The 26,506-nt window shown below is 40.7% G+C and overlaps 1 protein-coding gene across 4 annotated transcripts in view; it reads right to left on the reverse strand.

The window, feature by feature from the left end:
• The window catches only part of lrch1 (leucine-rich repeats and calponin homology (CH) domain containing 1), a 67,764-nt gene extending 41,258 nt beyond the window's left edge, over positions 1–26,506 (reverse strand). For 2 of the 4 annotated variants that reach the window (XM_088011909.1, XM_088011906.1), the window contains exon 1: positions 26,105–26,505. In XM_088011909.1, the coding sequence (XP_087868035.1) occupies positions 26,105–26,330 (226 nt within the window). In that variant the 5' untranslated portion in view covers positions 26,331–26,505. Of the gene's footprint in view, positions 1–26,104 lie in introns of all 4 variants that reach the window. The other 2 variants (XM_015007661.2, XM_015007659.2) reach the window with 1 other exon arrangement.

Consider the following 26,506-nt stretch of genomic DNA (forward strand, 5'->3'; position numbering starts at 1 on the left):
GTGTGTCAGTAGAGTCGCGTTTAGGTATTTCTGCGTTTTTCTTCAACATTCTATGAAAAATAATCAAATAGGCAAATTTTCTGCAATTAACTTGGAGTTACACGTTTCGTACTAAAGTCTGAAGAGGCTTTTAAGAGATTAGCTAACTTTTAGTTCCAGCAGCTCTCTCAGTGGACTTTTTGCCTGTTCCCAATCTAAATAATTAACGGCTGCTACCAGAAGAAAAGCAAGAAAGCTGCTCTAAGATCTTTATGAATATTGTTCATGAATTCAAGTAAGAATCGGATCCAATTCAGCAGTTCAGAGTTTTCCGTCGTGCCCCAGCGAGAGCAAATCTGTGATGTTTGTGGAAGTCAGTATTTGTCAAAAAAAAAAAAAAAAAGTGCCGGAGCCGGCTGCTCAAGGCCAGGACCAGTGACATCACGTCCTGTGCAGCTCGGCAGCAGCGGTATCGACTTTACTTATCAGCGGGCGCCAAATAAGGCAGAGAAATGTCAGTCGGCATTGTTCTGCCGAGGTTCAGCACTCAGCCTCTCCACAAACCCATTTTGTTTTCTTCTTCCCAGACTGAGAGAGCGAGAGAGAGAGAGAGAGAGAGAGAAAGAGAGGGACGAGAGTTCATTTCCTCTGGAGGCAGCCGTCGTGGATGCGGTGGGATTTAAGTTTGTGTTGAGGGTTTAAGAGAGAGTGTTTGAGTGTTTGAGTGCAATCGTGCGTGACCTTTGAGACAAAGACTGAGCCGGGCGTTAATTTTTTTTTTTTTCCAGGCATGATTGTTATTCGTTCTGGCGTTTCAGAGTCAGGAGGAAAAGAGAAAGGGCATCGGTGCTGCAGGGTGCTCCCCTGACCAGCAGGGGGGTGCAGCGGGGCGGGGAGCCACAATTGCCCCGGGACGTTGTCATGTAGGAGGAAAAAATTAAATATATCAAGAAAACTCTGTGCAGGTCATCTGACTGCGCAGGCTGGCTTGTGGAGCTCTTTTATGAAATTAACACTACGGCAATAACAGCGAGGCCGCTGGTGCAGTGACAGGAAGTGCTATTTAAAACGAGATGAATGAGGAACAAAGAGCGTGTCAGATCTGTTTTCATTCAAGTTGCTGTAAAACACACACCGGCGTGCAGCTATCGGCGTCGGAGTGTGTGTCTGCAAACACTGCAGTGACCTGGAGAGCAGGCGAATTGAGGACCTTCCATCTCCCAGACACACTTCTGTCGGAAAAGCTTTGCTGCACGCGGCGTGAGGAGGTCGGCCGGCCGGCCTCAGGTCAGTTACCCATCAGGCCCCTCTTCACTGCTGCAACTGGCTGTAGCCAAACGGCTGAGGCATTCCCTCCGGTTCTCCTGTTTAAACTTGCAGCGTGAGATGGCAGCAGAGATATATAAAAAAAACCCGAATGAACACCTTCCTGGAGACACAGAGCCCAGGTCCTCCGGTTCCCACGGAGCTGAAAAATGTAAATCCCCAACCAAGCAATCTGGTTTTCATGCCAGCAGCTTAGAAACAGCGATTGTTGAAGCTACATCTCCCTCCTTGACATGATCTAAAGCCAGCCTCGAATCCTTCGTTGCTCTGCGGTTTCATTAGATATTCAGGTTGTGTGCCAAAGAAAAGAAAATATATATACCAACAAATATTGACTGAATTCTGTAAAGAAATGCACACCTAACATTTTGCAGGTATCTTCAGGTTTCAGCCAGTTCAGCTTAAGACTTTTTAAAAGCCTCCTTGAATGAAATTTACGACTAAAGACACATAAAATGAAGATCTGGTTTTATTATAATCAAGCATAGGGGTCTCCATGTGGCTCTTGGCAGCAGCAAATGACTCTCTACTCACAATGAGACCAAAGTAGAGATGTTTGGCCATAATGGCACCAACACGTTAGGCGACTTCCAAACAAAGCACATCAGCACAAAACTCTCCAACCAATTCCCAGGCGCAGTGTTGGAAGTTTTGCTGCCACAGGGCCTGAGAACGATGGAGGCGCTCCACAGACTTTGAACTGATTAACAAAGTTTTCCAGAGTAAAATGACGCCAGCTCGGTAAGTCCAGTGGGTTTGCGAGTGCCTTCATGAGACTGTAGGTTTATCCAGACACTGTTCGCCGAAATTATGAAAACAAAGGACAGATAAACTTATATATATATTTTTTGTGAAAGTAGACTGATGATGTAAACACAAACAGGGCCTCCCCGTATGAGGTAAGGCGTGGGACTTCCTGTGTTATTAACAGTACCCTCCCCTCGTCTGTGAAACAGGAAAGAACCTTATCGTGGTAATGAGACGTCAGCGCTTTGCTGCCAAGGTGAACACTTAAGACCACTTGAAGCTGAAGGAGACGAAGCTGGAAAAGGGAGCAGCATGTACCGTGTAGAACATGCGTTGGAAATGACGCCTTTTCCGAACTGCCTACAGATTCTGTACTGGACTGAGACCAGGACTTTAACTTGGTTTGTCCTTGAGACACTCTGTAAACACTTTGGCTGTGTGCTTAGGGTCATTGTCCATTTGGAAGACCAATCTGTGCCCAAGCTTTAACTTCCTGGTTGATGTCTATAAGTGCTGCATGAGTTCAGTTCATTTATCATCTAAAAGACAGTCCGTAGGTGTTTTTTTGTTTACTTTCTTCCTTTGTGATTAAGTGGAAGAATTTTTAAAATTTAATACATAAATTATTGCATTAAGTAATTTAGAGAAAAAGCTCTAAGACCTGTGGAGAAAATCTGAGTTTCACTTTGGTTTACATAAACTTTGAGTTCAATTATCAATTGACACAAAGTTTAAAGACTCAGTAAAAGCAGAAAGAGATGATTGAGAAAACTCCATCAAACACCGCTGTTTGCCTCTGTTTTCACACTTAGTGTCTGCACATATGGGGCGTAACGCAACAGGTTTCATTATATATCTCTTGGAACATTTTCTCACTAGTCAAGATCACATAAAAAACTGAAAACTGTGACACTGACTTCCAAAAAAAGAGAACAAATCTTTCTCCTTGCTCTTAAATAAAACAGAGTGGCTCAACAAGAAATCTGCAGTAACTGATGTAAAGATTAGTGGACAGCAGACAAGAATGCAGACGCGTTTCCCTCCCTTTACTCTCCAGGTTAGATGATCCAAGTGATCCACGTTCTTGTGTTAGTTGTAGAAGATATTTCAACCAGGCATGTTGCGGCCTGCAGGCTGACAGGAAACGGCAGCATATCTGTGGTTTGTTGAGAGATGAAGTTGTAACTCGGTCTTCCTGCAGATCACCTCGTGACCTCGGTGAAACCACACTTAGTGGGTGCTTGGTGTACAAAGGACACTGGAATGTGGAGGCAGAGCTGCTCAGACGCAAGAATGTCTTCCTGCCCACTGATTAGAGCTCAGTCATCTAACAGGACCGCGGCAGGACGAGCACAGACTGGAGGGACGAGTAATTATAACGCTGCTGCTCTGTTACCGTTATTAATACGACGGTCTGCAACGTAATCATTGTTCTCGCTGCAAAACAATTGAGGTGGCTGGGGCTGAACCTATTAATAGGATTAATCACGATGAATTTGTATTTTTATGATGTAAAGCACTTTGAATGGCCTTGGTGCTGAAATGTGCTATGCAAATAAAGTTGATTTATTAAATCAATTATTCAAATATTTGTCAGCTAATTGAGTAATTGAATAACTGGAGTAAATAGATTCTAATTAAGGCTGAAAAACATATTCAGAGCAGTAATTAAACTGAAACTCTCTTTCTGCATTATATATACATATATATATATATACATATATATATATTTATTTTTTCCGAAACTCAATTGGCAATCTTAACTTCACGTAGTTCATATTCATTCAAGAAACACTTTGTTATTGCATTTCACGCAATAAAATCTTTGTTTTTTGTTGTCTATGTGCATTTTTTATGTATTTTTAAAGTTGCACCACAAAAACCTTGAGGTTAAATGAAAAATCTGTACAATGTGCCAACTTTGATCGTGAGAATAATCGATTAAATAACTGATTATTCAAATAATAGTAGCAGCCCCAGACGTGGCTTGTTTGGTGGAGAGTTGGACTGAAGACGGTTCAAGTTCCTGATGTTTTTTCCCTTTTAACTTCAAAATAAACTTAAAATAAAATCCTATGATAGATAATGAAATAATATTGAATTGCTGGAATGGATGAATTTATACTTTAAATGAAGATTGTTGTTTGTTTTTAACCTATATTTGACATAGCTGAAATTGAGTTTTGTGTTTGTGTGTTTTAAGGTATTTCATAATGTTTTTTTATGTTTATAAAATGTTAAAACTGTTGAAGTGGATGATTTTAATTTTGTGTTTTGATTGTTTGTTTGGAAGAATTGACAACTGAACTGCAGTCCTCTTAACAAAAAGACGATCTTAAAAGTCTCCATCTGGCACTGCCAGTTCCTCTCTGTATTAGTTACCTGTGGATGACTCAGTGTTTAAGTTTCAGGTCGTTGTGTTGCTGAGAGCAGCAAATCTCACAAAACACTTTGTCTTGTCTAGAATCCAAAACGTTCCAGTACGATTGAGCTGCTGCTGCTGTCTTTGGATGTTATTACGTTACGTATCTGACCTGCTGTGTTTTCCAGGTACAAAATGGTTGCATGTAGCACAGGGTGTTTAGAACTGAAGATGAGTCAATTCATGCCAGTCAGGGAACATTTCACCTCTCCTCCTCCTGACTTTCTGCAATCATTATTCATTCTGACTTTTCAAGCAACACCACACAGAGATTATGGGCTGAGCCTTCAAAAGGGAAGGAAGGCTGCATGAGTCAGAAGACGTCATAAACTAAAAAGGGTTATAAAGCAGGAAGGAAAATGCTAAATTCATAATATAAAATAATGTTTTTTTTTAAGGACAATTACATTGTTAATGAGACCATTTAGAAACAAAATATAATATGTACGGTAAATCTGATTAATTGACCAACTTGATTTTAGGCTGTCATGACTTAATCAAGGACTATTTCTAAACATATTTGCACAATTTGAACACCTGTCTCACCTACAGTTGACACTGTATGAATAGGTTGACATATTCAGGACATGATGTAGACTGTTTTACCTCACAATGCAAAGATATTAAAAATCTGTCATGTACCGGTATCGATATCTGATATTAATATTGCTGGTTTGGTCAATAATTGATACTTGTCACTTTTGTACGAGTATTTCTCTGTTCTTTTGACGCTGTGAAAAAATTTACTGCACTATCGACGTTGCTTCTCCACAGTCCTGTGCTGCATCACTATGACTGTCACATGCAAAAACCACAGGACCAACACCCCGCACTCCCCTTCCTGAGAAGCAAAACAGATGAAAATGAACATTAGTTATTAATGCCGGCCCAATACCATATCAATACCATACGCTAAAAACTGGCTAACATCAGGCGATACCGATGTTAATGTCGATATGTCATACTTTCTTAGTTTTGCCGAACACAAAAACTTGATTTTGACATTAAAACCATCTGATTTTGAGGCTGATGTCGGTAACTTTGGACGTTCCAGGTAAAATTCTGACTTTAGCGGGTGATGCAGTTGATTTTTCAAAGTAAGAACCGAAAATCCAAATAACAGACAATAAGGAAAAGGCATCATTAAATCACTGCCAGGACCTGTGACAAGAAGTTCAACTAATGCACATCTTTCACATACACACTGATGTCTTCGATATTCAGCCATGGCCTTTTTTTCTGTCAATTCGGCAAAGTCAGGCTACCTCTGGCTAAAGACGAGACCTTGAACTGAAGCTAATCGTACACGGTGAGAGTGTGAGCTGCAGCTGCATCCTCTGATTGGGCAGGAAGGGCTCCTCCCAGCATTACAGTAATGACTGCTTTTACACCACACACACACACACGCACGCACGCACGCACGCACACACACACACACACACACACACACACACACACACACACACACACACACACACACACACACACACACACACACACACACACACACACACACACACGTAACAAAAATAATACTCAACAATGAGCAATACCAGTAAAGAAACATTGAGCACTCATGGAACCCAACATCTGGATGAGGAGAGAGAAATCTGGAAAGAAAAATGACGACTAAGGGATTAGAAAGGTAGCTTTCTTGTTAGCATCTGGATGCTAATAAGGAAAACCAGGCATTTTCAGGGGAGGGAGATGGACGTTCTGGACACAAACAGCAAAGCAGATAGAAACTACAATATTACTTGGATCCATGAGAGATGATAGATGGAGGGAAAGTCAGATGAACGGTTGGATGGATGGATCGGAGGATAGATGGATGGCTTGATGGACAGACGGATGGGGAAAAGGATGAATGGACAAAAGCATAAGACGGACCGACGGATTCTTTGTGCCATCAGACAGCATTGTGATTGACCAGAGCTGCTTGTTTTTTATAATTCATAAAGTTATGCATGTTGGCGTTGGGATGGGGAGGAAAGGCAGCAAATCCTAAATAACCAGAATCAAAACTCCAAACTTCCCCGACTCTAAGACGGAGCAGGAACCCTGATGGACGCCGTCATGCCTTTCTACCAACCAACAAGCATTTCAATGCTAAACAGGCCCTCACAGTGAAACATATAAATGCGTGTTTAGCGGAGTAGGGTTTTCTCTCTTTTTTTTCAGGAAACAGCTCTCAGACACACACAGTAGGTCCAGGATGCTGAAGAAGCCACGGGGAGAAAAAAAAATAAGTTGCCGACTCAGACTGACTTTCTGCTGATGAGGATGATGATGGAAACCGACTGAGTAACCGCTGCTGTCAGCTTTCAGTGCTGATGACAGCAAAGTCCTAAACAGACCACCGCTGCGCCCCACACACACACACACACACACCCCAAACCAACCCACTATGCACCCCATTCAAGTACAAATCCAGGTTCAATTGAATTCACCCTCAAAAACAAACAAGTAGAAATTTGAGCAAAACGTTAAATATTGCGCCAATAAATCCCACATTAAAGCTTTTTTTTACTTACATTCTAATGTAGCTTAAATATAATTTGCCATAAATAAATTGGATAAACGTAAAAAAAAAAAATTTAAACCAATCTATAACTGCTGCCTGTTTAAAACTATGACAGGAAAGAAGGAAGAACAATGGCAGAAAAGATTAAACAAGCCGAAAAGAACTAAAGAACCAAAAAGAGAAAAAAAATCTTAAGCAAAGTAAGCATGATGGCACAGGCTGAAGTTGCCGTGACAACCGTGTGAGACTTTCTGCATGGATGCAGAGTGTGATTGTGCATGCTTCGGCGGCTGCACAAGTATGTGGCCAAGTGTGTGCGTCTTTCATTTTGCTGTCGGACTGAGAAAAAGGTGGATTTAGTTTGTTTCCAGTTCTAAAAATAGATGTAGTGTGTGTTTATTATGCATGTCTGCGTGTGTGTGTTATGTTGGAATGGCTCGGTCCCCCCCACAGGAATTCTACGCGACCCATTTCTCAACTCGCGTCCATCTGCCAAAACCCCGCAACCGCACTGCTAAAAATATAAGTCAAGTTAAAGCTCCTCGGATTGGCTTTATAAGGCCTGGTTATGAGAGCAAAACACAGATTTCTGATTAATCTGAGTGTAACTGAAACATCGTCATAAGCAAAAGGCAATTTCAGTGTTTTCTCTGCCTTCAAAAATCTTACAGAATGGCTTACTGAAGCAAAAATAAAAAGGATGGCAGCCATTTATCAGAAATCACCAGAAAATGTAAAGCTTTTTATTCTTTTTTCTAAATGTACCATCTAAAATAGTAAATAAACCAAGTTCAAGGAAGCATTAGTGTTGTTACAATTTGTGTTTTCATCCGTCTGTAATCCAATAAGCAGAGCTCAGAAACAGGGAGAAGGACACACACCTCCAAATTGCACCCAAGGTAGGCTGTGCTGGTTGCTGTGAGACGTAAGCGAGAGTGGAGTTTGTCAAGCTGTCAAAGAAAAGCAAAGGTTCTTCCTCTGGCTTCATTTTAAATGTCCTAGTAATGATGAAAGTAGATAATGTTGTGTCTATTTCCACAGAACAGTGTTGTTGTCAGAGCAATCAGATTTTGTTTTGTGAACTATATCCACAAAAAAAAAAAGAAATCAACAAACCAAACCTTGGATCTTGAGTGTTTTACCACTAATCCCAACCAAAAGTTTGCTGAGAAAAACAAAAACAACAATTATGGTTCTAAGTTTATGCATCAAGTAAAGAAGAATTTCTGGCAAAAATATGAAACACCCTTTAAAGTAGTCTTCCTTTTCTTCCTGTTTGGATGAAGATTAAATCAAACCATCATGTAATAAAACTCCATCAACAGCCACAAAAATCCTCATCAAATCCTAAAGTATAGTAATAGTCTGTGTTTAGGTTCCCCCCCCACATCCCGTCTCCTCTGGATATCTGGGTTTTGTTCTCCAGAACAAGAACTGCCTCTTATGTAACGGTGGTTGGAGTGAAGTGAACATCCACCCACTTCAGCTTCACCCAGACACCAACAAAGATCCGCGTATAAAACAACTAACGGACACACACGAGCAAATATTTCCCTCTCCGTCCGCCACAAAACAGAAACGATTTTCATTTGTTGTTCTTTCATTTACATGAGACGCAGTGGAGAGGAATGCTTCTCCACTGGGTGACGTGTCCCGCTATTCTGCCTGGTTGGGAGGAAAAGTGGGACGAGAGGAGAACACACAGGAAGATCAGTCTGTGCAGAAAAAAACAAATGTGCAAGTACTCACTCACACACAATATGCTGCGGCTCCACAAGGTTACGTAATGAAATGATTGCTTAGATAAAACAGAAATGATTATGTTGGGCAATAAATGATTCTGGTCGCAGCTTTGCAAAAGAGCAAACAAGAAATGTATTCCATGGTTGAAACAATTCATCGTGATTAACTGGATTAATCACAATTATTGAATTAATCATGATAACTGAATTAATCATGATTATTGAAATAATCATCAATTAATTTAGTAATCAATTAATCGCTAAATACAGACCCAAAAAAAGCAGAACTACATATTTACAGCAGTAATTAAGCCAAAGCTGAACTAAAAATTCATACATTTTGCTTTAGGATAAAACCACCTTTTTACTGTGAATATGTTTCAGCCAAAACTCCTCAAGCAGCAGTTTTACCTTCACCTGGTTTAGATTTACTAAAAGAGTCCTACGTTGTTGCATTTCCCGGAAGAAAAGTGTCATGTTTATTTAAAAAATGAATTTATTTATTTGTGCTGAAAGATTCCAAATAAATCTGCAAAATAAATGTACAACTTTTAATATATTTCTAAAATTGTATAAAAATGGCCTATGTGGGTAAATTAAAAATAATCTTCCATTTTTTAATAAGCAAAATAATCTACAGATTAATCAATCAGTAAAATAATCATTAGTTGATTCCCTGCTGTATTCAAAATCAACCTATTCTCACTTTTGACTTGGTAATATTCCAAATATGTTTTACTTCAACCTCCATCAAACTCATTCAACGAGGACTGAGTGATATATAACAAAAACCAATCAAAATCAGTCTCTATATCATTAGCAAATATAGAAGCTGAAATATGCTAAAGCTAACAGTGATACTGTCATCAAAGCGTTCACCAATAATATCACCATTGCATGAATTGATAACATCACGAGGCTCCAGTTTATGTAGTATAGATGAACAGACAGACAGTCTAATGACTGAAACTGGAATATCTGATCTTGTCCTGATCTGTTTTTTGGAAAATCAGTCAGACGGAGCCAAAATCCTCATATTATTACATTTATCTGTAATTAATTTAAAGATTTCATACTCTCATCTTTTTGTTTTAGCTCAGAGAAATGCTTCCTTGTTTTGCTGTATGCTATGTACCATAGACTAAAATCCCTGTAATCTGATGGAATTTGAAATGTGTGCTTGTAAGGATCTCAGGTGTTTTTCATTTGCTCTGACACATCAACAAAAAGCTGCGGTGTGTCCATGTGTGTGTGCACAAGGGCATAATACTCTATGGAAGGGAAGGGTGGGGGTTTTACTGCCTGTCTGACCCAGTGACCAGCAGACAGTCACAGATTAACAGTACAGTGGATTTGCAGAGTTGAGGGTGATGACAGTTGGGGGGGTGTAGTAATAGAGATAAAAACTGATCTGCAGATCAAAAACTGCACCAAAAATCAAAGCTGGACATCCAGAGAACAAGACATCTATATTACCATATATATTTATATTTTTTACTTCCCAGAGATTGAAACCTGGCCTTTCCTCCTTGGAGTCAATACACTTTCAGTTTTGATGCTGTGTTGACACTTCCCAAGAAATGTAATGAAATAATAAAAGTGATGATGTTAAAATAATATTTATGCTACCAGTTCCTACAAATCCAGAGTTTGTTGTTAATATCACTTTGGCAAATAAATCTGGTCAAAAACACAGCAGTGAGAAAATCCAAGTAGTTTTTCAATTTGCAGCTATAACACAGCTGAATTTGATGCGACGTCTTTGGAGGGTCCAACTTCCAAGGAATGGGGCCGGCAGGATTAGAGGCCCGTAGAAGGAAAAAGCTCCAAACAATTCCTTCCACTTAACTCCTAATCCATACTTTGGACTAGAAATGTTGACAATCCTAATAAGCTCCACATCAGTAAATATGGCATCCTGAACAATTACTGTAGGTCCAAATATCAAGATATAGTCTCACAACTTCAAAAAGTCTGATAGTCTGGTAGACTCGGATTGATTAGAGACCAAAACTTGCAACATTTGTTTCAGTTTCAGCTGCTGTGGTTCTCTTTCACACTGCACTGTGTCCAATGAACCAAATCCTGTGAGGAACCTGTTCCCCTCCTGGCCTGTGGTGGCGCTGCACCAAGAACCACCGAAGGAAGCAACACCAAAAGACTTGAGGTCGACTTCATTCTTCATGAAATATAAACACAAATGGAGTGGTGTCAGATTTTAGCGGTTGCAGGATTTCGGTCGTCTCTGGTAGAACACCATGAGCCCTTTGTACCACTAGCGCTACTCCATCGAGTCTGTTATGGTTGTATTTACCCAGAATGCCCTGTGCTGCAGTCACCATTTTGCAGATGCATTATGAAATGATCAGTAACTTTATGCAATTAATTATCAGTTAAGTTTCCATGTAAAATCTGTTAATAGAAGAATCCAGGACTACGCAGAGGGTCCACTGTACTCTCATGAAATGATACATAATGTGAAATGGGATTAAAAAAAGTTAATGTTCTTAACCAGGTATAATCTAATTAAACAAGAAAGGCATTCAAAAGCTCAAAAACTAAAAACAGGCAAAAATGTGTGAATGTGATATAGATGGTTGTGGTGCAGCGATTTGGAGAAAGTTTTATTTCCGCCAAGAAAAATAAGAAGACAAACCTTCGATCAAACTAAAGACGTGATGATGAACAGATAATAAAAAAACAAAGATTAAAAAAAGGAAACACTGAGGGAGAAAAGGAAGTCGGTTGGCAGAGACATTAACAGGATTAGAGGGGGGTAGTTTCCTCAAACTGGCAACCCACCAGGCATACCGATGATACACACACTCACACACACAATCATCATCAAATGCAACAACAAACCCCCACCGCTGACCCACATCTCTCTCTGCTGTCAGCAATTCACTGCAGTGGTGTGTGTGTGTGTGTGTGTGTGTAGGTGTGTGTGTGTGTGTGTGTGTGTGTGTGTGGTCGCTGGCATGGCTGCGGGGGATGGCATGCCAACTAACCGCCACCCTACTGCTATTAAACACAACACACACACACATATGTCAGAGTCCTGCCACAGAGTCGCAAACATAAATGTGGCTCTGCAGTAAATCTTGTGGATGTCGTCTTTAAAATTCAGCATATTTCCTCTGAGCAGAAAAAAAAAACAACAGGAAACTGGAAGTCGAACACGATAAGAAGAGTGATTTATACGTGGAGATGTGCTTCCTTAATGCAGGAAGAGCATCACTCAGAGAAGAAGAAAAAACCAGAGTAAATGTTGCTGTGAAAGTGTTGCTAGAAGAAAAGAGGGAATTGTTAGAGGGAGGAAAACTAAGAAGTTTGAGGTTAGAATGGCCTAGTCCAAGGGTCAGCAGTTTTTTCAGTTCAAAGCCACTTTTAGCCGTGCTGCTACAGAATAAAACTCGTCAAGAACCACAACAAACGATTTTCTGAAAGCGAACAACATAAACTTTTATTATGAAAGCTAACACTAGCGTACTAAAATTTATTTCTATTTTCTGATTTTATAACAAAATGACTCCTCTATTTCAAACGGGGAAAGAAATGTAGGTAGAATGAGGTGAGCCTTTTCTATCAATATGAAAAATTACAATAAAAACAGTTTTAAAATACTTTTAAAAGCCTGTTGTAGACATTAAAATCAGATTTTGCATAACAAAACGGTCAATAAATTGTCCCAGAGGTTATAACGATAAACAACAGCATCGCTGTTTTTGAGACCATTTCAAGTTATATAATGGTCACGGCATAATAATACAAGTCCACACTCTCAAAGATCAGAGTGTTATCATTTAACACTGGAAAATACTTTAAATATCCAAAACAAAATTTAAAAAAAATCAACAAATGCAATGAATTATGAAGTCTCTGTTAAAGTTTTCCTTCAAAATAAAAGGGACTGGTTTAGACCAAAACACCAGACTGAAGACTTTTGTGGTTCAGTTTTTGGTAGAAGGAGAAAGAGAAAAATAAAAAGATGTTTTTAAAATCAACAAATTATCCAGCTCCATTTAACTTATCATGACATTAATGGATTTATTGCTTATTGTGACAGGCTTAGCAACTTGAAAAGGTAAAAAATTCAGATCTAAACACCTGCAGATGTAACTGCAAATATAAATGAATATAAATACACAATTGTTATTTCTTTTTACATAAAAGTAATTCCTTCCACTTAACTCCTATCCATACTTTGGACTGTACCAGTCCAATAATTACAGCCCTGATAAAATACAGAGCTAATGTGGATTTCAAGAGAGAAGACAAGTAGATTAAAAACAAAGCAAAAAAACTAAAACAAAAAAAAAACCCACCAGTGCTCCAAAAGGTCAGCTGCAGGTCACAGACAGGCTACCTCTCCAATACATAGATGCTTCAGTTTGCAAAGGCGATAGCTTATCTCCTGCTTTGCTTATTTGCATCTGTTTGCTCTCAGATCAGCAGCAGCAGCTTCTGTTTCCAACCAGAGTATCCAACGTAACCGCCACAACATCTGCAAACCGGGTACGACGACACAACACGCCCTCAACAAGCGAGCAGAAACCCACGGCAGCAGCCTCCCACTCAGAAACAAACGTATTCATATTCCTGCTCGGTTCCATCACACTCAAAGAACGCCCTCAGAGCGCGACTCGGCCTCAGTCGGTGATTAGAGTTTATAGAGGGGCACATTATGCTCCATGAGGATTAAAGCAGGAGCTTTGATCAATTTGTACGTGGATTTATCCCGTCGTGTGTGTGAGCGTGTACCTATTTATGTATGCTGGCATGTGCCTCATGGTGAATTAGGGTAAGCTTGAAGCAAAGGGATATGGAGAGCATGTGTGTTTATCACAGTGAACCAGTTAAGGATGCGGTTGTCTGTCTGGTTGCTAACGTGGTGCCAAAAGCATGGAAGTGAGGACAGAGAGATGTGTGTGTGTGTGTGCATGTGTGTGTTTTGGCGGGGAATCTGGCCTACTTTGGTGGGATTGGAGACAGTCTGTGTTTATTTATTAAAGGGGATGCAGCATCTATGAGGGCACACTTCTACATTTTGGAATTTCGTCCCGTTTTAGAGTTTTGTCACAAATGTAGACTACTAAACAAATCAACATGTTTTCTTTATTTTTCTTTTTCCATTTCATGACCTGCTGTCTCTTTAAATGCCTAGAAAGATCTGTCTGCATGCACCAGGGAAGAGCTGCAACAGGAAAACCACAACGTTCCAACAGTCCCCGTGTTGCACTGAATCATGGAGAAAGTGAAATAAAGTGCTGATGTGTTTTCCCAGTAAAAGTAATCCTGTAAGTTAGAACCAGACAAGTGAGACGTCTATGGTTGTTACACCTGAGGGTCTAATCTCCATCCAATTGGGGGCCTAAATTGTGTCAGTTCTTACATTTTCGCTGTCACACTGCACTGTGTCAAACAAAACCAAACACTTTAAGGAACCTGTTCCCCTCCTCGCCTGTGGGGGCACCGTACCAAGAACCACTGAAGGAAACAACACGACAACCTCAGAACAAATTCCTTCTTCACAAAATGTAAGCAAGAATAAAGTGGCATCAGGTTTTAGCAGTGGTAAGATTTCTCTTTTGTCACTGGTTAAAGATCACAAGCCATTTCTCCCGCTAGCGCAAGACACGCACGTTTATTTAGTTTGTATTTACCCATAATGCCTTGCACTGTAGTCCACTTCCATCAGCTTGGCATTCTAATATGTATTCGAACCGTGTCGGATAAGAAATCTGGCTGAGCGATAAAACTGACCCAGTACTTATCACGGCAAACGATAATATTGTTGTTTTGAGACCATTTTCAAGTAATATATTGATACTGGCATAATCTACAGGATCCTATGCCAGGTGTGAACTGTAGCCCAGTCCTTATATCTGTGGGTCATCTAAAATAATGCAACCATAAATGTGAAAGAAGTCTGATGTGTGCTTGGTTTACCAGTATTTCTGCTCCACAGAGCAACTGGAGAGAGACTGGCTGCTCTTTGCACAGAGCAAGACCTAATTTAAGCCCAAACACAAAAGATTTGACTTCACCACATCACTGCCATAATGTCAGACAAAAACATAGGCCGAATATGAAAGCAGAGATCTGCTGATGGAAAAGTTCAAAACATGTAATGTTCTGCATGACATCATTGCCACGGTGTGAATGTGTGAAGCCTGAAGGCCAAAGCTGCTATCAGATATAGAGTTGAGTATCTCATCCAGGTGAACACTGAGGTATTTATACTCCTCAACCATCTCCACTTCTCCTGTGATTGAAACGGTGTCTGATGTAACCGTGTTTCTTTTGAGATCTACAATAATCTCCTTTGTTTTGCCACAAAGCGCTCCACCAGCTCCCTGTGCTCACTAGAGTCAAGACCGCCGTAGAGTGAGGCAAGCATGAAAAACCTAATTTTTCTGCACCGACTGCAGATTCAAAGACTTTACTATATTTCTAAAAGCACCCAAATTTCCACAAAATACTAAGATTCCATCTTGTTTTATTTTTTCAAAGCAGATATCATGTGAACTGGGTGTGTTGTAATGGGGTAATTTGCACAAAATCAAAGCTATTAGGAGATTTAATAACGGGGGCCAAAAATGTCTAATTGAAGGTACTCAAGGGTCGCAAAATTTTATTTTTTCCTTAAAAAAAAACAACTACAAAACTTTTATTAGTAGTCCAATCTCTGTAGAAAAAGTCTAATTTCTGTAAAAAATGTGATATAGAAATTATGATTTTGCAACAAACAAAAATAAGTGTTTTGCGTGTATATCCAGCTAAAAAAAAAAAACAACAACCATATCCTTAATTTGTTGGGTTGATCATCTCTACAGATTTTTTTTTAACAACTAGAGCATGATATTGCTTAACCTTTATTTTGCCAAGTTTAATTAATGGGCTTGCCAAAGTTGGCTTTGTAGTAAATATCACTGGATGTTTGTGGTCCTACATATTATTAAAGTAAAAGCAAAAGCGGATAAAATGTTAATGCTTTCTATTTCAAGAAGATTTTAATTTACAACATTTTTGAAATGCATCACCTTCTTATTGTGTATCTGCATCAAGTGTCTGAGTGGCAAAAATATATTGTGTATGTGCAATTCAGGACCACACTTTGAGCACCTCAGCTTGAAGACATCCACCTCAGCTAGTTGAATTCAGACAACACACTAGTCTAAGCCACGTGTTTTTTGAGTTTTGGCTGTGAAACTGTGGCTTTCAAATCACAGCCATTCAAGTCTGGGTTCATTTAAGTTCACAAATAAGAGCACTCTGCCTGTTAGTTTTTTTAAACATCTTTCACCTCACATAAAAATAACTCCTCTAGGTCTGGAGAAATATCCTCTCATGGGAAAGTCAGAACATGAATGGCTTAGTACCTCCCAGGCCCTAAGGATAACATTACTCCTGCAGACAACGATTACCACTGTGACTAAACATGGCATGCTAAATATACAATTTAGCTAAAGCAGCATAGCTGCAGCTAAATTTAAAAGCAGATTAGCATAGCGGCTCTTTCAGTTCCCATCGTCGATGTGCATAAATGATGAGGCTGATGTGATCCCGATGCCGGACCTGCTCGGTGAAAAGCATGTTTGGTTGGCCTGAGCTGCAGATCTTTGGTGTGTCTGACAGGAAGACATCTGAGCTGTAGACTCCTGAAAACAATGAGATGGGGAGCGGCCATTTCCTGTCACTTGACAGGGGGGAGTGGGCCAGAATCTTGGCCTTCACCTCATTTTTTTTCTACTCATCTGTGATAAATAGGACAAGGGCATATTTATGACGCTCCAAATCACCATGAGTGCCAGTAGGGTTGATCCAAGATAAACATTCTCAGTTTTAATCAAATTCCTTCTGTAATTCTGACTGGAAAGACGAATCATAAAGATAGGAAAAACACTTTCGCCAACCGACGAAATAATTTTCCGTCTTCACTTGCTGTAATGTTTTAGACGGGTTCGGCACTTTAGTCTGTCCGGTCCGACAGGACTTCTTAGGTTTCGTCTCTTCTTCGTCCAGATGAGATCACATCTGTCTGGTGTTCTCTGTAGCTGTTCTCTCCTCTGAGGGAAAGCCATTACCCGCTCCATTAGCCGCTCCTTCAGCGGCTTCATTCGCTATGCATGAGCCGCCGACCTCCCCCCCTTACAGACCCTAGCAGCACAAATCAATAGGAGGAGGTTTAAGGTGACGATGAAATCAACAGGGACCGCTACCAGATCATCATCACGAGGTCACAGTTCAAGGTCAGGCAACACGTCCCAACTCACACTGCATGCCAATGGAAAAGCTCCAGCAGTCGGTATTTTCTTACCGACTATAAATTGTACTCACAAGCAGAACAAAGCAGTTGGGTTACTGCGCAGCTACAGGGCTGGTGAAACGTTTGGATACATGTACAGTCTGAACGCCTAGTAGCTTTGGCTCTACATTGTCTTACATTTTAAAGTGTTTTGTCACGCCATCTGCACCCTCAAAATTTACCAACAGGGGCCCCACCAATGAGATGGAGTTGCTTTTATTTAAAACATAATCAATGAAACATTAATAAACATTCTGATGTGTAACGATGCCACTTGACAAAATCTGGCGATTCAATTGTTATATTAATTTCTATGACTTTGTATTTTTGTGGTTTTACAATGTAAAGAAACAACTGCCTTACAAATAAACTTGGTTGATTAATCAGTTGATTGATTGATTGATTGAGGCCCTACAAATATCATTTTAATCTCCGATGACTACAAAAAATCTATATGAACTTTGTCTTCTGCACCTAATGCTTAGAAATTGTAGAGGTTGGCGACTTGGAGAAACAACAGCTCAAATCCAACCTTACAGGTTCCAAATGAGGGTCTAACCTTTTCACCGGCGATGTACGAGGATGTGAGTTACCAAGGGTGCTCGTTTCCGTGCCAGCTGTCATTACATTCAGGTGTGGCGGGAACTGTGAAGCGGATAGCCTCTCCTCTATCCAACGCATTCCTTAAACTCCACCGCTTCCTGTGTCCGCGCACGTCTGTGTGTAGGGAAAAGGAAGGGAAGGAAGAGCGGTGTGGCAGAAGAAGTGAGGGTGGTGAACTCATGGGAGGATTATCCGCCTCAGGCGCACATTGGGCGTCTGTCCATACAGATGAAAAACACACAGTGTTGACATCTTACTGCTTCTGTCCAACACCATTAACTGCTGGTCGTAGGTTTATGATGCCGTATGACTGAGTGAACTAAAAAGGATCAGAATGCCACTGAATTACTTCTGTCACTGGATTGTTACCAATGAACCCTGTTATCAGTTCCACTTTTTTATTTTGTCTCACCCTTCAGGATCTTTAACATGCCTTCAACCGATGAAGATGCATCTTTAAATACCTTTTCCTAGTAGGGTAGTTGAAACAATTAATGTCCAGATGTAGTTGATACTAAATAAAAATAAACAGAACTCAAATATACTCCAAATCTATATAAACCAGCACATTTTTGTCTCTTTTCTGAATGCATTCTCAGTGGATCAGACCGTCATCTACATTGCAAGATATTTTTGTATGAGCCACAGATATGCTCACACTCAAAATAGCAGTGGTGCACCAAGAAATGGGCCTCAATTTCCTTAATTTTGGGTAATCAACGGTCCACCGATCTTCCCCACCTCTACAAATCAGTCACTGCCCCATTTTGCTATGCCAGGAGAGATGCACCCATCTGCTAGCATGTCGTTAACAACAGTCACCCCACTGTTGCCAACTTAGCAACTTTGTCATAAAAAATATAATCGGTATTGGCAAGTCAGACACCAATCAGCCAGACAATTGGAGCACCCCTAAAAGCAAGCGTTTTTAAAGTCGAATAATCCTTCATTTGTTCCTCAGTGGGGAAATTTCTGTGCATCAGCATGACAAATGGTACTACACAAATAAACACAATACACTACGGAGGTATGAAAAGACCAGAAAATCTTCAACTGGACTCAAGAATCTTCCAAGTGTTTTAGGTGCCTGTGAACTGAGCCGTCCCATAGACAGACAAAACAGATACGGCCTCTATCGACACATACACACACTGTAATGAGAATGTGTCCAATGAAAAACTGCCAAACACTGCAGAAATGTGTACTGTATTGTCTGGGGCTGAGAATGTGGTGGGAAACAGACTGCCGGCTGTACTAATGGGAACACACACACACACACACACACGCACACACACATATGCGCTCACTTGGTCTCCAAAAGGACACAAAAACAAACACACTGTAACACTGTAAATAACTACTGACTGCTCAGAGGAACTGACAGTAATAACCGTACATATGACTGAACAGCAGGCGACCCTGTTAACTGAAAATCACCTGGTAGTTTCTGTTTCCATTCCTCTGCAGCAGCTCTGGAAAGGAACTATTTGAAGGTGAAGTGGATGTTAAGTGGATTTCAGAGAAACGACTGGTCAAACACGGCATCTGCAAACTAGAATTTGTGAAATCTGGTGAGAAATGCAGAGATGACTGTAATCTTTGGCGAAACAAACAGCCGATCTGAGCTCACCGCCTCCCAAGAGGAATGTAAAACGAGTCAAACTGAGCTCCAGGGAACCTGCGGCAGCTGATTTGTAAGAATGAATAATTGCTCTGAAGTCTAGATTATTTTCAGCTCTGGGCTTTGTGTGTTCCCAAAAAATATTAAAAGTGTAAGAATGTCTAGCAGAAATCGACAACAAGACTCAAACTAATTCATAAAGCGGTGCGTTCCTGAAGATGATTATCTGGCAGACTGAATCATTGGACTTCCCCAGAACTCTCCTGTTTACATGATAACCTGAGCAGCTTGGCAGTTGCTCCTGCGCTGATACCACCACATGTGGGAGCTGACTGACCGGTCGGGCAGCTTTTGGAAATCACCTCCTTACACCTTTCTGTTCCTGGACACCACAGATACCATTTAGGTCAAGAGTTTCTGGCAACTCCTAAAACTCAGGGCCTCCAGACTGCCTGCCCACTAGCACTTTATGTCACTAAACTGGATTTACATCTGCTAATGACACACTACATGTGCATCCCCACCAGCCATGTTTGGTTCGTTTTATTCAAACTCTAGTTTGTTTGTCTAGAGGGTCTGGTTCATTTGGGGAGGTGTGAATGTAATTCAACTCTGATGCAGACCACAACATAGATCTCTGGGCCCTCTAAAAGTGTGTGTCTCAGTTTAGTTGAAGTGAACTCTGGAGTAGTTTGAATGTCAACGCTAAGTGGACTGGAGATCGCTCCAAAAGCAGAAAGCGGACTACCACAGGGGGCATTCTGGGTAAATACAAGCTAAACAAATCCAAGAGTCGAGCGCTAGCTTGACAAACGCATCGTGGTCTTTTACCAACAACAGAAGAGAACTCCTATAAAATCTGACGCCACTCCATTTTTGTTTCCATTTTGTGAAGAAGGAAGTTGTGCTCAGTGGTTCTTGGTGCAGCACCTCCACAGATGAGGAGGTGAACAGGTTTTTCAAAGGATTTTATTTGTTTGACATAGAGGAGTGTGAAAGTGAACCACAGCAGCTCCGCATCTCAACCAAGTCTACCGGACTATCAGGTGGGAAAAAGGCCCGGTGTTCCCACACCCAACCCATTTCGTGACACAAAAAACAGGCAATTTGAGGTTTTCATGATGTCAAAAACTGGTTTTCTGAAGAGGTTTAGGTTCCAAATATAGCCGGGTGTTATGGTTGGGAGCAGAGCGTCTGCTTTCTAAGTACAAGTAATGCTCCTCCAACAGATATGAAGGGATTTCCATGTTTTCTCCATCTCAAGACTTCAATTTTTCATGATGAAAGTCCAGTGCATTTAGGGCAAGGGAGCAAACCTTTCTGAACCCTCTGAAGGCACAGCATCCAACACTGCTGAAAGAACCACTTAGACAAGAAATTACACTTAGTCAAGCTGTACAGTATGAAAATCACATCTGAGAATGTCTCTTCAATTAATGTTTAAGATTTTTTTTTACAGCTGTAGACTAATGGTTTGCAGTAGTTGCACTGTGTGTTTATCTTTTTTCTTAGATGCACTAGCGGAAAAGCAAGGTGCAACCAAATTTGACAGACATCACACTAATGTTGCAGTTTCACAGGTTCACTTTTTTATAAACCACTGTCCATTAAAACTGTATTGACTTGTAAATGATTAACAGTCTAGTAAACATATGGTTCTTTATTTCAACTGTGCAAGACAGGTAGCTTACTGGAAAAAGTCCTTAAAGTAATTTAATGGGTCAAATTTTATTTTTACAGATTTTTTTAACCTTTTTTTGAATAGTAGTTTTGACAGGAAACAGTTGAGCAGTGCATCCATGTCAGCATGTAATGTATTTTATGGATGCGTTGTGTGTTTTCAGTGTTTCAATTCTAAATGCATCAGGACCAGAGAGCCGTTTATAAGTGGTTCATTTACAGCCACTTACACAGTGAAGGCAGACACTGGGCCGAGTGCGAGCATGAGAAGGAGAGTGATTTTTGTTTGTTCTCATAGATATATGAGCTCACATCAGTCTCAGGTTGGAGGCAGAAATATAACCACAGGAATATCATCGGTGTAAATCGGAGCAACCAGACGGGGCGTTTCATTTATGAGCAAAACTGTGGGAAATATAAGGATGTTTGACCATCTGACTAGGAAAGAGAGCGACGCCTGTGACTGCACAGAACCTGAGAGGTTGATGCTCAACTACTAGAGCGCTGCAAAAACTTTATGGAGCTAGAGTTGAAGAAAAAGTTTCCAATCTTTCTTTTCATTTTCTATCCGAAGTCTTGCTTCGTGTGTGTCTGTCGTTGAACCACAAGGAGACTTTCAGTGTTGGACACTTAACTTTTAAACTTTTTCTCAAATGAACTCTTTTTTGTCATTCCACTATTGAGAAAATGGGTCGCATTCAGGACCAAATTGGTAATTCTTTGATGTTTTTTCCTTAAATAATAATAAAAAATAATAATAGTCAAAGAATTATTGAAAATACACACGGTGGGCGAGTGGACATGTAAAGCGATGTGCGGCATACTCAAACACAACGCACGTGTAAAATGCATTTTACAATTGATTTTTGAGCATTCTGAATCGATTCACTGTTCCCATGATCAGGAATTTCAATTCTTTATAGAATTACGTTTTTTCTGCACCTCTAGCATCAGCCAATGTCAGTCATGTTTTTAAAACATGAGCTGATATTAAAAACGGTAACTGTGTAGAAAGGTAAAGTACAACATTTACCCTTTAACCCGATTTTTACCCAATAACCGATTTACCCATATCACTTATTGATAACCGATATGGGTAAATGGCTGTAACAGCAATACTGGATACCAAGTTTTCATATGGTGCATTCCTAATAATTATAATTTCTATAAAGAAATAGGCCAAACAGCAGCTAAAGAAAGAGGTTATATCTCCTCCTTTTTTCTACAGTTCATATTTCCACACTTCCTTTCAGTTTTGCCCACCTAGCCACCAAGCAAAGCTTGATTTAGCTGATCAGAAGGACTCAGTGGGAGGAATGTTTAAAGTTGCCAGCTCTACTTCGTGTTTCCAGACAAGCCGAGGCTTGTGTTGCTGCTGACAGTTGCATGCATGCGCTGCAGCTTCTTCTCTGCGCACTAAAGTTGAACTCTATGCATGCAGGTCTGCGAGCACGAGCCCCCTCTAACCCACGTGTGCGTCGGTCACGGTGACTCACTCTGCTCTTTCTCTGCTAATTTTGTTTCATCGGTGGGTGTGTGGGGTGACAGAAGGGGGGTTGGTCTCAGTTACCATGTGATCAGAGAGATTTTCACTCGTTTTTCTCAGGCCTCGCTTCAAGTCGCATACCTTTTCTTTCCTGTTTAGGTGTGAGTTACACCAAGCATGCGAGTATCTGTGCCCTGGAGGCTGCAGAAGTCTGCTTGGCGACATGTTTCCCTGCTCAGCTTTCCCATCGGTTTGTGAGGAATGAGGCATCACAAGATGCTGGACGACGGCTTGGGGGGGGGGAGGAGATCCGGATCAGGCCTCGCTGCAGGGAAGCTTCCTGCAAGCAAATCTTAGCACTTAGGTCAGTAATTACAGAGCGGTCTGATCCGGATTTAAGACTCCGTAATTAAAAAAAACAAAACAAAACAATGCATTCTTTGCTGCAGCTGAAAACAAGCAAATATCAGATGAAAATTTGCTGTACAAAGGCGTCACAATTCTAACCAAGAAAACGAACCGGCTAAGCTATACGAACACAGTTGTCACGTTCTCACCCGCTTTACTTCACCTCCCCAAGTCTCCGTCCGGTTTCTGTTATCAGGCCGTGATGGTCTTACATAAGCCGCGCTTCATTTCAGAGCGCTCAGATAAAGTCAGAGCAGCTCCACAGCTGATGACGGCGCGGTCTGCGCAGCTCTGAGGGGAGCGGAGCGCTTCCAGGGGAGGAGAGGAATTTCATTTTGTTTTGCTTCTCGGAAAAGCAACATCTGTTTTTAAATTCAATTAGAATGATTTTCTTTTGTTTGTTTTTTTAAAATAAATTCCTGTGAGGAGTTTTTGACCAGGATTGCAACAAATCTGCATTATGGGACATGCGGGAAATGTTGAAGCAGCTAAGATTTTTAAAGAGCAATGTTGTGACTGAGCTGTTGCAGGTTTTTTTCTTCCCCCATTCTTTACAGGCTCTGCTTCGCAGAAAAGGAATGAGGAAGCACGACCTGCTTCGTTAAGTTAGTCTTGAGAAAAGTTATTTCTGCTTGCTAGTTACTAAACGAAGCTAAATTCAGTTTAAAAAAAAAAAATCACTGATGCTGATGGCAGTGTAGGGAGGATCTCCTGTAGCAGTCTGTATCACAGCGCTATCTGCAGAAGCCTCCGAGTCGACATACGTAATTTTCTTGATTTTATGAAAAATTCTTCTTTGCACATTAATCCCAGCTCCCTCACCTGTCACAATCACAAATTCTGCTGTCCCAGAAATGATTGCGCTAAACTATAATATTGTTGTTTTCAGACCATTTTCAAGTAATACGAAGGTAAAGGCATAAAAATTCAGTAACGGATTCTCAACTTTAAATTCTAATGAATGTTTAACACTGAATCTGGGAGATATTTTAAATGTCCAAAATAAATAAATAAAAACAACAAATACAATGAATTATGGAGTGTCTGTAATTAAAATTGTCCTTCACTTTAAAAAAAAAAAAAGGTCTAGCTGAGACCAAAGCACCAGACTAAAGACTTTTGTCATCCAGTTTTCAGGAGAAACAGAAAGAGAGAAAAAAGATAAACAATAAACTATGCAAATGGATATGATTGAATTTGTTTTCATTTATCATGCGATCAATTCATTTATTGCTTATTGCGACAGGACAACCAACACATAAAGTTTTATTGCAACATGTTGTTGTGCTATTGCAAAATGCTAAAAGTGATAACTATTTATTACTCCTGTTTTTTGGTAACAGTCTGGCTATGACTGTGTGTCACACCAATTATAGCCCCACTAACACGAATACTGCTCCAGGAAAACATTCCCATTTGCAATACTTTCCTTTAGTCACATAAAAAAAGCCTGATTTGTGGCACTAAACTGCACACAGTAACTGTATATTACCATATTTTTAAATTTATTGAAATATTTTAATATTCTCATTGAAATTAATTGTATAAGTTTAAAAAATTTCAACGCAGATGATTTTGGGGGATTTAAACAGCATTAACTGGAATTTATCATGACAACGACAGACTGAAAGTCATACAGTAAATGTGTCACGATAAATGACATGATAAATGCCCAGTCCTACCAACACAGTGCCCTTTGACCCCAAAGATCACACCAGTAACCCCTCGAAGCTGTTCTAATGCGACACAAAAAACATCAATCAAGTGATACATTTAAAAATAAACTGCAAGTATCATTCAAAGCTGGTGAAGTAGCGCTTAATTGCAAATGGGTTGGTGACCCGTGGTCTATCTCACCGCGGTGACCCCAGGTTCTTCTCAGCTGGAAGAAAAACCCATTTGGAGAGGAGGATCTGGAGGGGCTCAATGGCACTAAACATGTGGAACGGTTTAGAACAAAGGAAATTCATGTGTTGGAGCGGCCTAGTCAAAGTCCAGAACTAAATCCAGTTACAAATCTGTGGCGAGATGCAAAAGGACGTTTTGCTTAAAATCTGAGTTATTTTGCAAAATAGGACGGACAAAATTGTCACTCCCTTAAAGTGATGAGAAAAATAACATGGATGAGTTCAAAAAGGCGTGAACATATTTTACAAGGCTAAATATGAGAGGCAGCAATCCGATATTAATATCTGTATCGGAGAAAAATTCTAGATTAGACATTGGTGACAATGCGCCCAATGGTTTAAAGATCTTTAAAAGATCTGCTTTAAAGATTGCCAGATCTTTAAACCATTTGCTTTGAAACAAATGGTTTGAAACCATTTGTTTCAAACCATTTGAAACAAATGGTTTGCTAAACTGCAACAAACCATTTGAAAGAAGGTTTGTTGCAGTTTATTTTTTTACACTTTTGACCAAACTAGTCAACCTATTGCTTTAGTCAGTTTCCTTATTATTTGTTTTACATTGGATGTTGGACCAAGCTTGTGAAGCAATGGGTGGATTTATCAAACAAATGTCTAATTCAATACATGAAGATCTGTTGAAAAAAAAAAAAAGAAATGTTTTAGTTTAGATCCGATTTCTGCATCAGATCGGTATCAGCTGATACACCTCAGATATCGATACTGGAAGTGAGAAAAGTGGATCGGTGCATCCCTACAAATGTGTAGATCTGAATATGGAGCTGGGGATACATTTTCGGGATCAATGGGAGCAGCTTTGCAGAAAAGATGCAACTAATCATTTTTTGGGAGAACTGCTTGATACACACGAACTTGTGCACATGAAGCAGCTGTTTTCAGAACAATGTGACGCTGTGTGGGTCCCTGATGCCTCCCGTCCCTGTTTACAACTGGACATGGACAAAAAAAAAAAAAAAGGAAGGAAGTGGTGGGGATTTCCACTCAAGGCCCACTGTTAGCAACCAGTGCCCACTTCCACTGCTGTTTAGCATAAACCTTCTGCAGGACCTTCAGTCATTTTCCCACGAGGTCATTAATTACTAGGCTTAAATCGGCGTGTTCACTCATTGCACAACTGCAAAAGTTGCAAATGCACATAGGACCAAAGCACACACGCCTTCTCTCTCCTTGCAGCTTCAGGTGAAAACATGTCTGGGTTCATTATGAATAACGGAAACGTCACCGCAGTAAGTACAGCAGTAAACAGTGTATCCCAACGCTGCAGTCCTGCTACTAGTGGCATCTCTCAGGACCCTTCAATTCAGAAATTACAACCCGGAGAGCACCGTACCTGCCTCCACCGTATCGCTCAGGTCGTGGTTGGCGGCGGTCCGGGGAAACTCCTTCAGCTTGCGGCAGCTGAGGTTCAGCACACCGCTGGCCGCCGCCTCCTCCAGCGCGCGCTCCAAGCCCCGGTTGGTAGGCAGGTTCGCGCAGCCGACGTGAGGCTGGTTAGACGGAGGAGATCCGAGCTGGGCGAGGGGAGGGCGAGCCGACTCCGGTCCCAACGTCGCCATAATTTTCCGCTTCTCCGCCACGCGTGCGTCCGGTTATATCCAGGTGGGAAGCGCGGATTCAGCGGGACACCGACTTCCCCAAAGCCTGCCGTGCCGTGCCCTGTCGCGCGGTGAGATTCCCAACAAACGGCGCCCCGTCTTCCTCTCAGTGTGCCCGTTACGTCAAGTTTTGCGGA

This window comes from Poecilia mexicana, unplaced genomic scaffold (assembly GCF_051168715.1).
Source record: "Poecilia mexicana isolate PSO_F unplaced genomic scaffold, ASM5116871v1 scaffold_2, whole genome shotgun sequence".
In the NCBI taxonomy this organism is placed as follows: domain Eukaryota; kingdom Metazoa; phylum Chordata; class Actinopteri; order Cyprinodontiformes; family Poeciliidae; genus Poecilia; species Poecilia mexicana.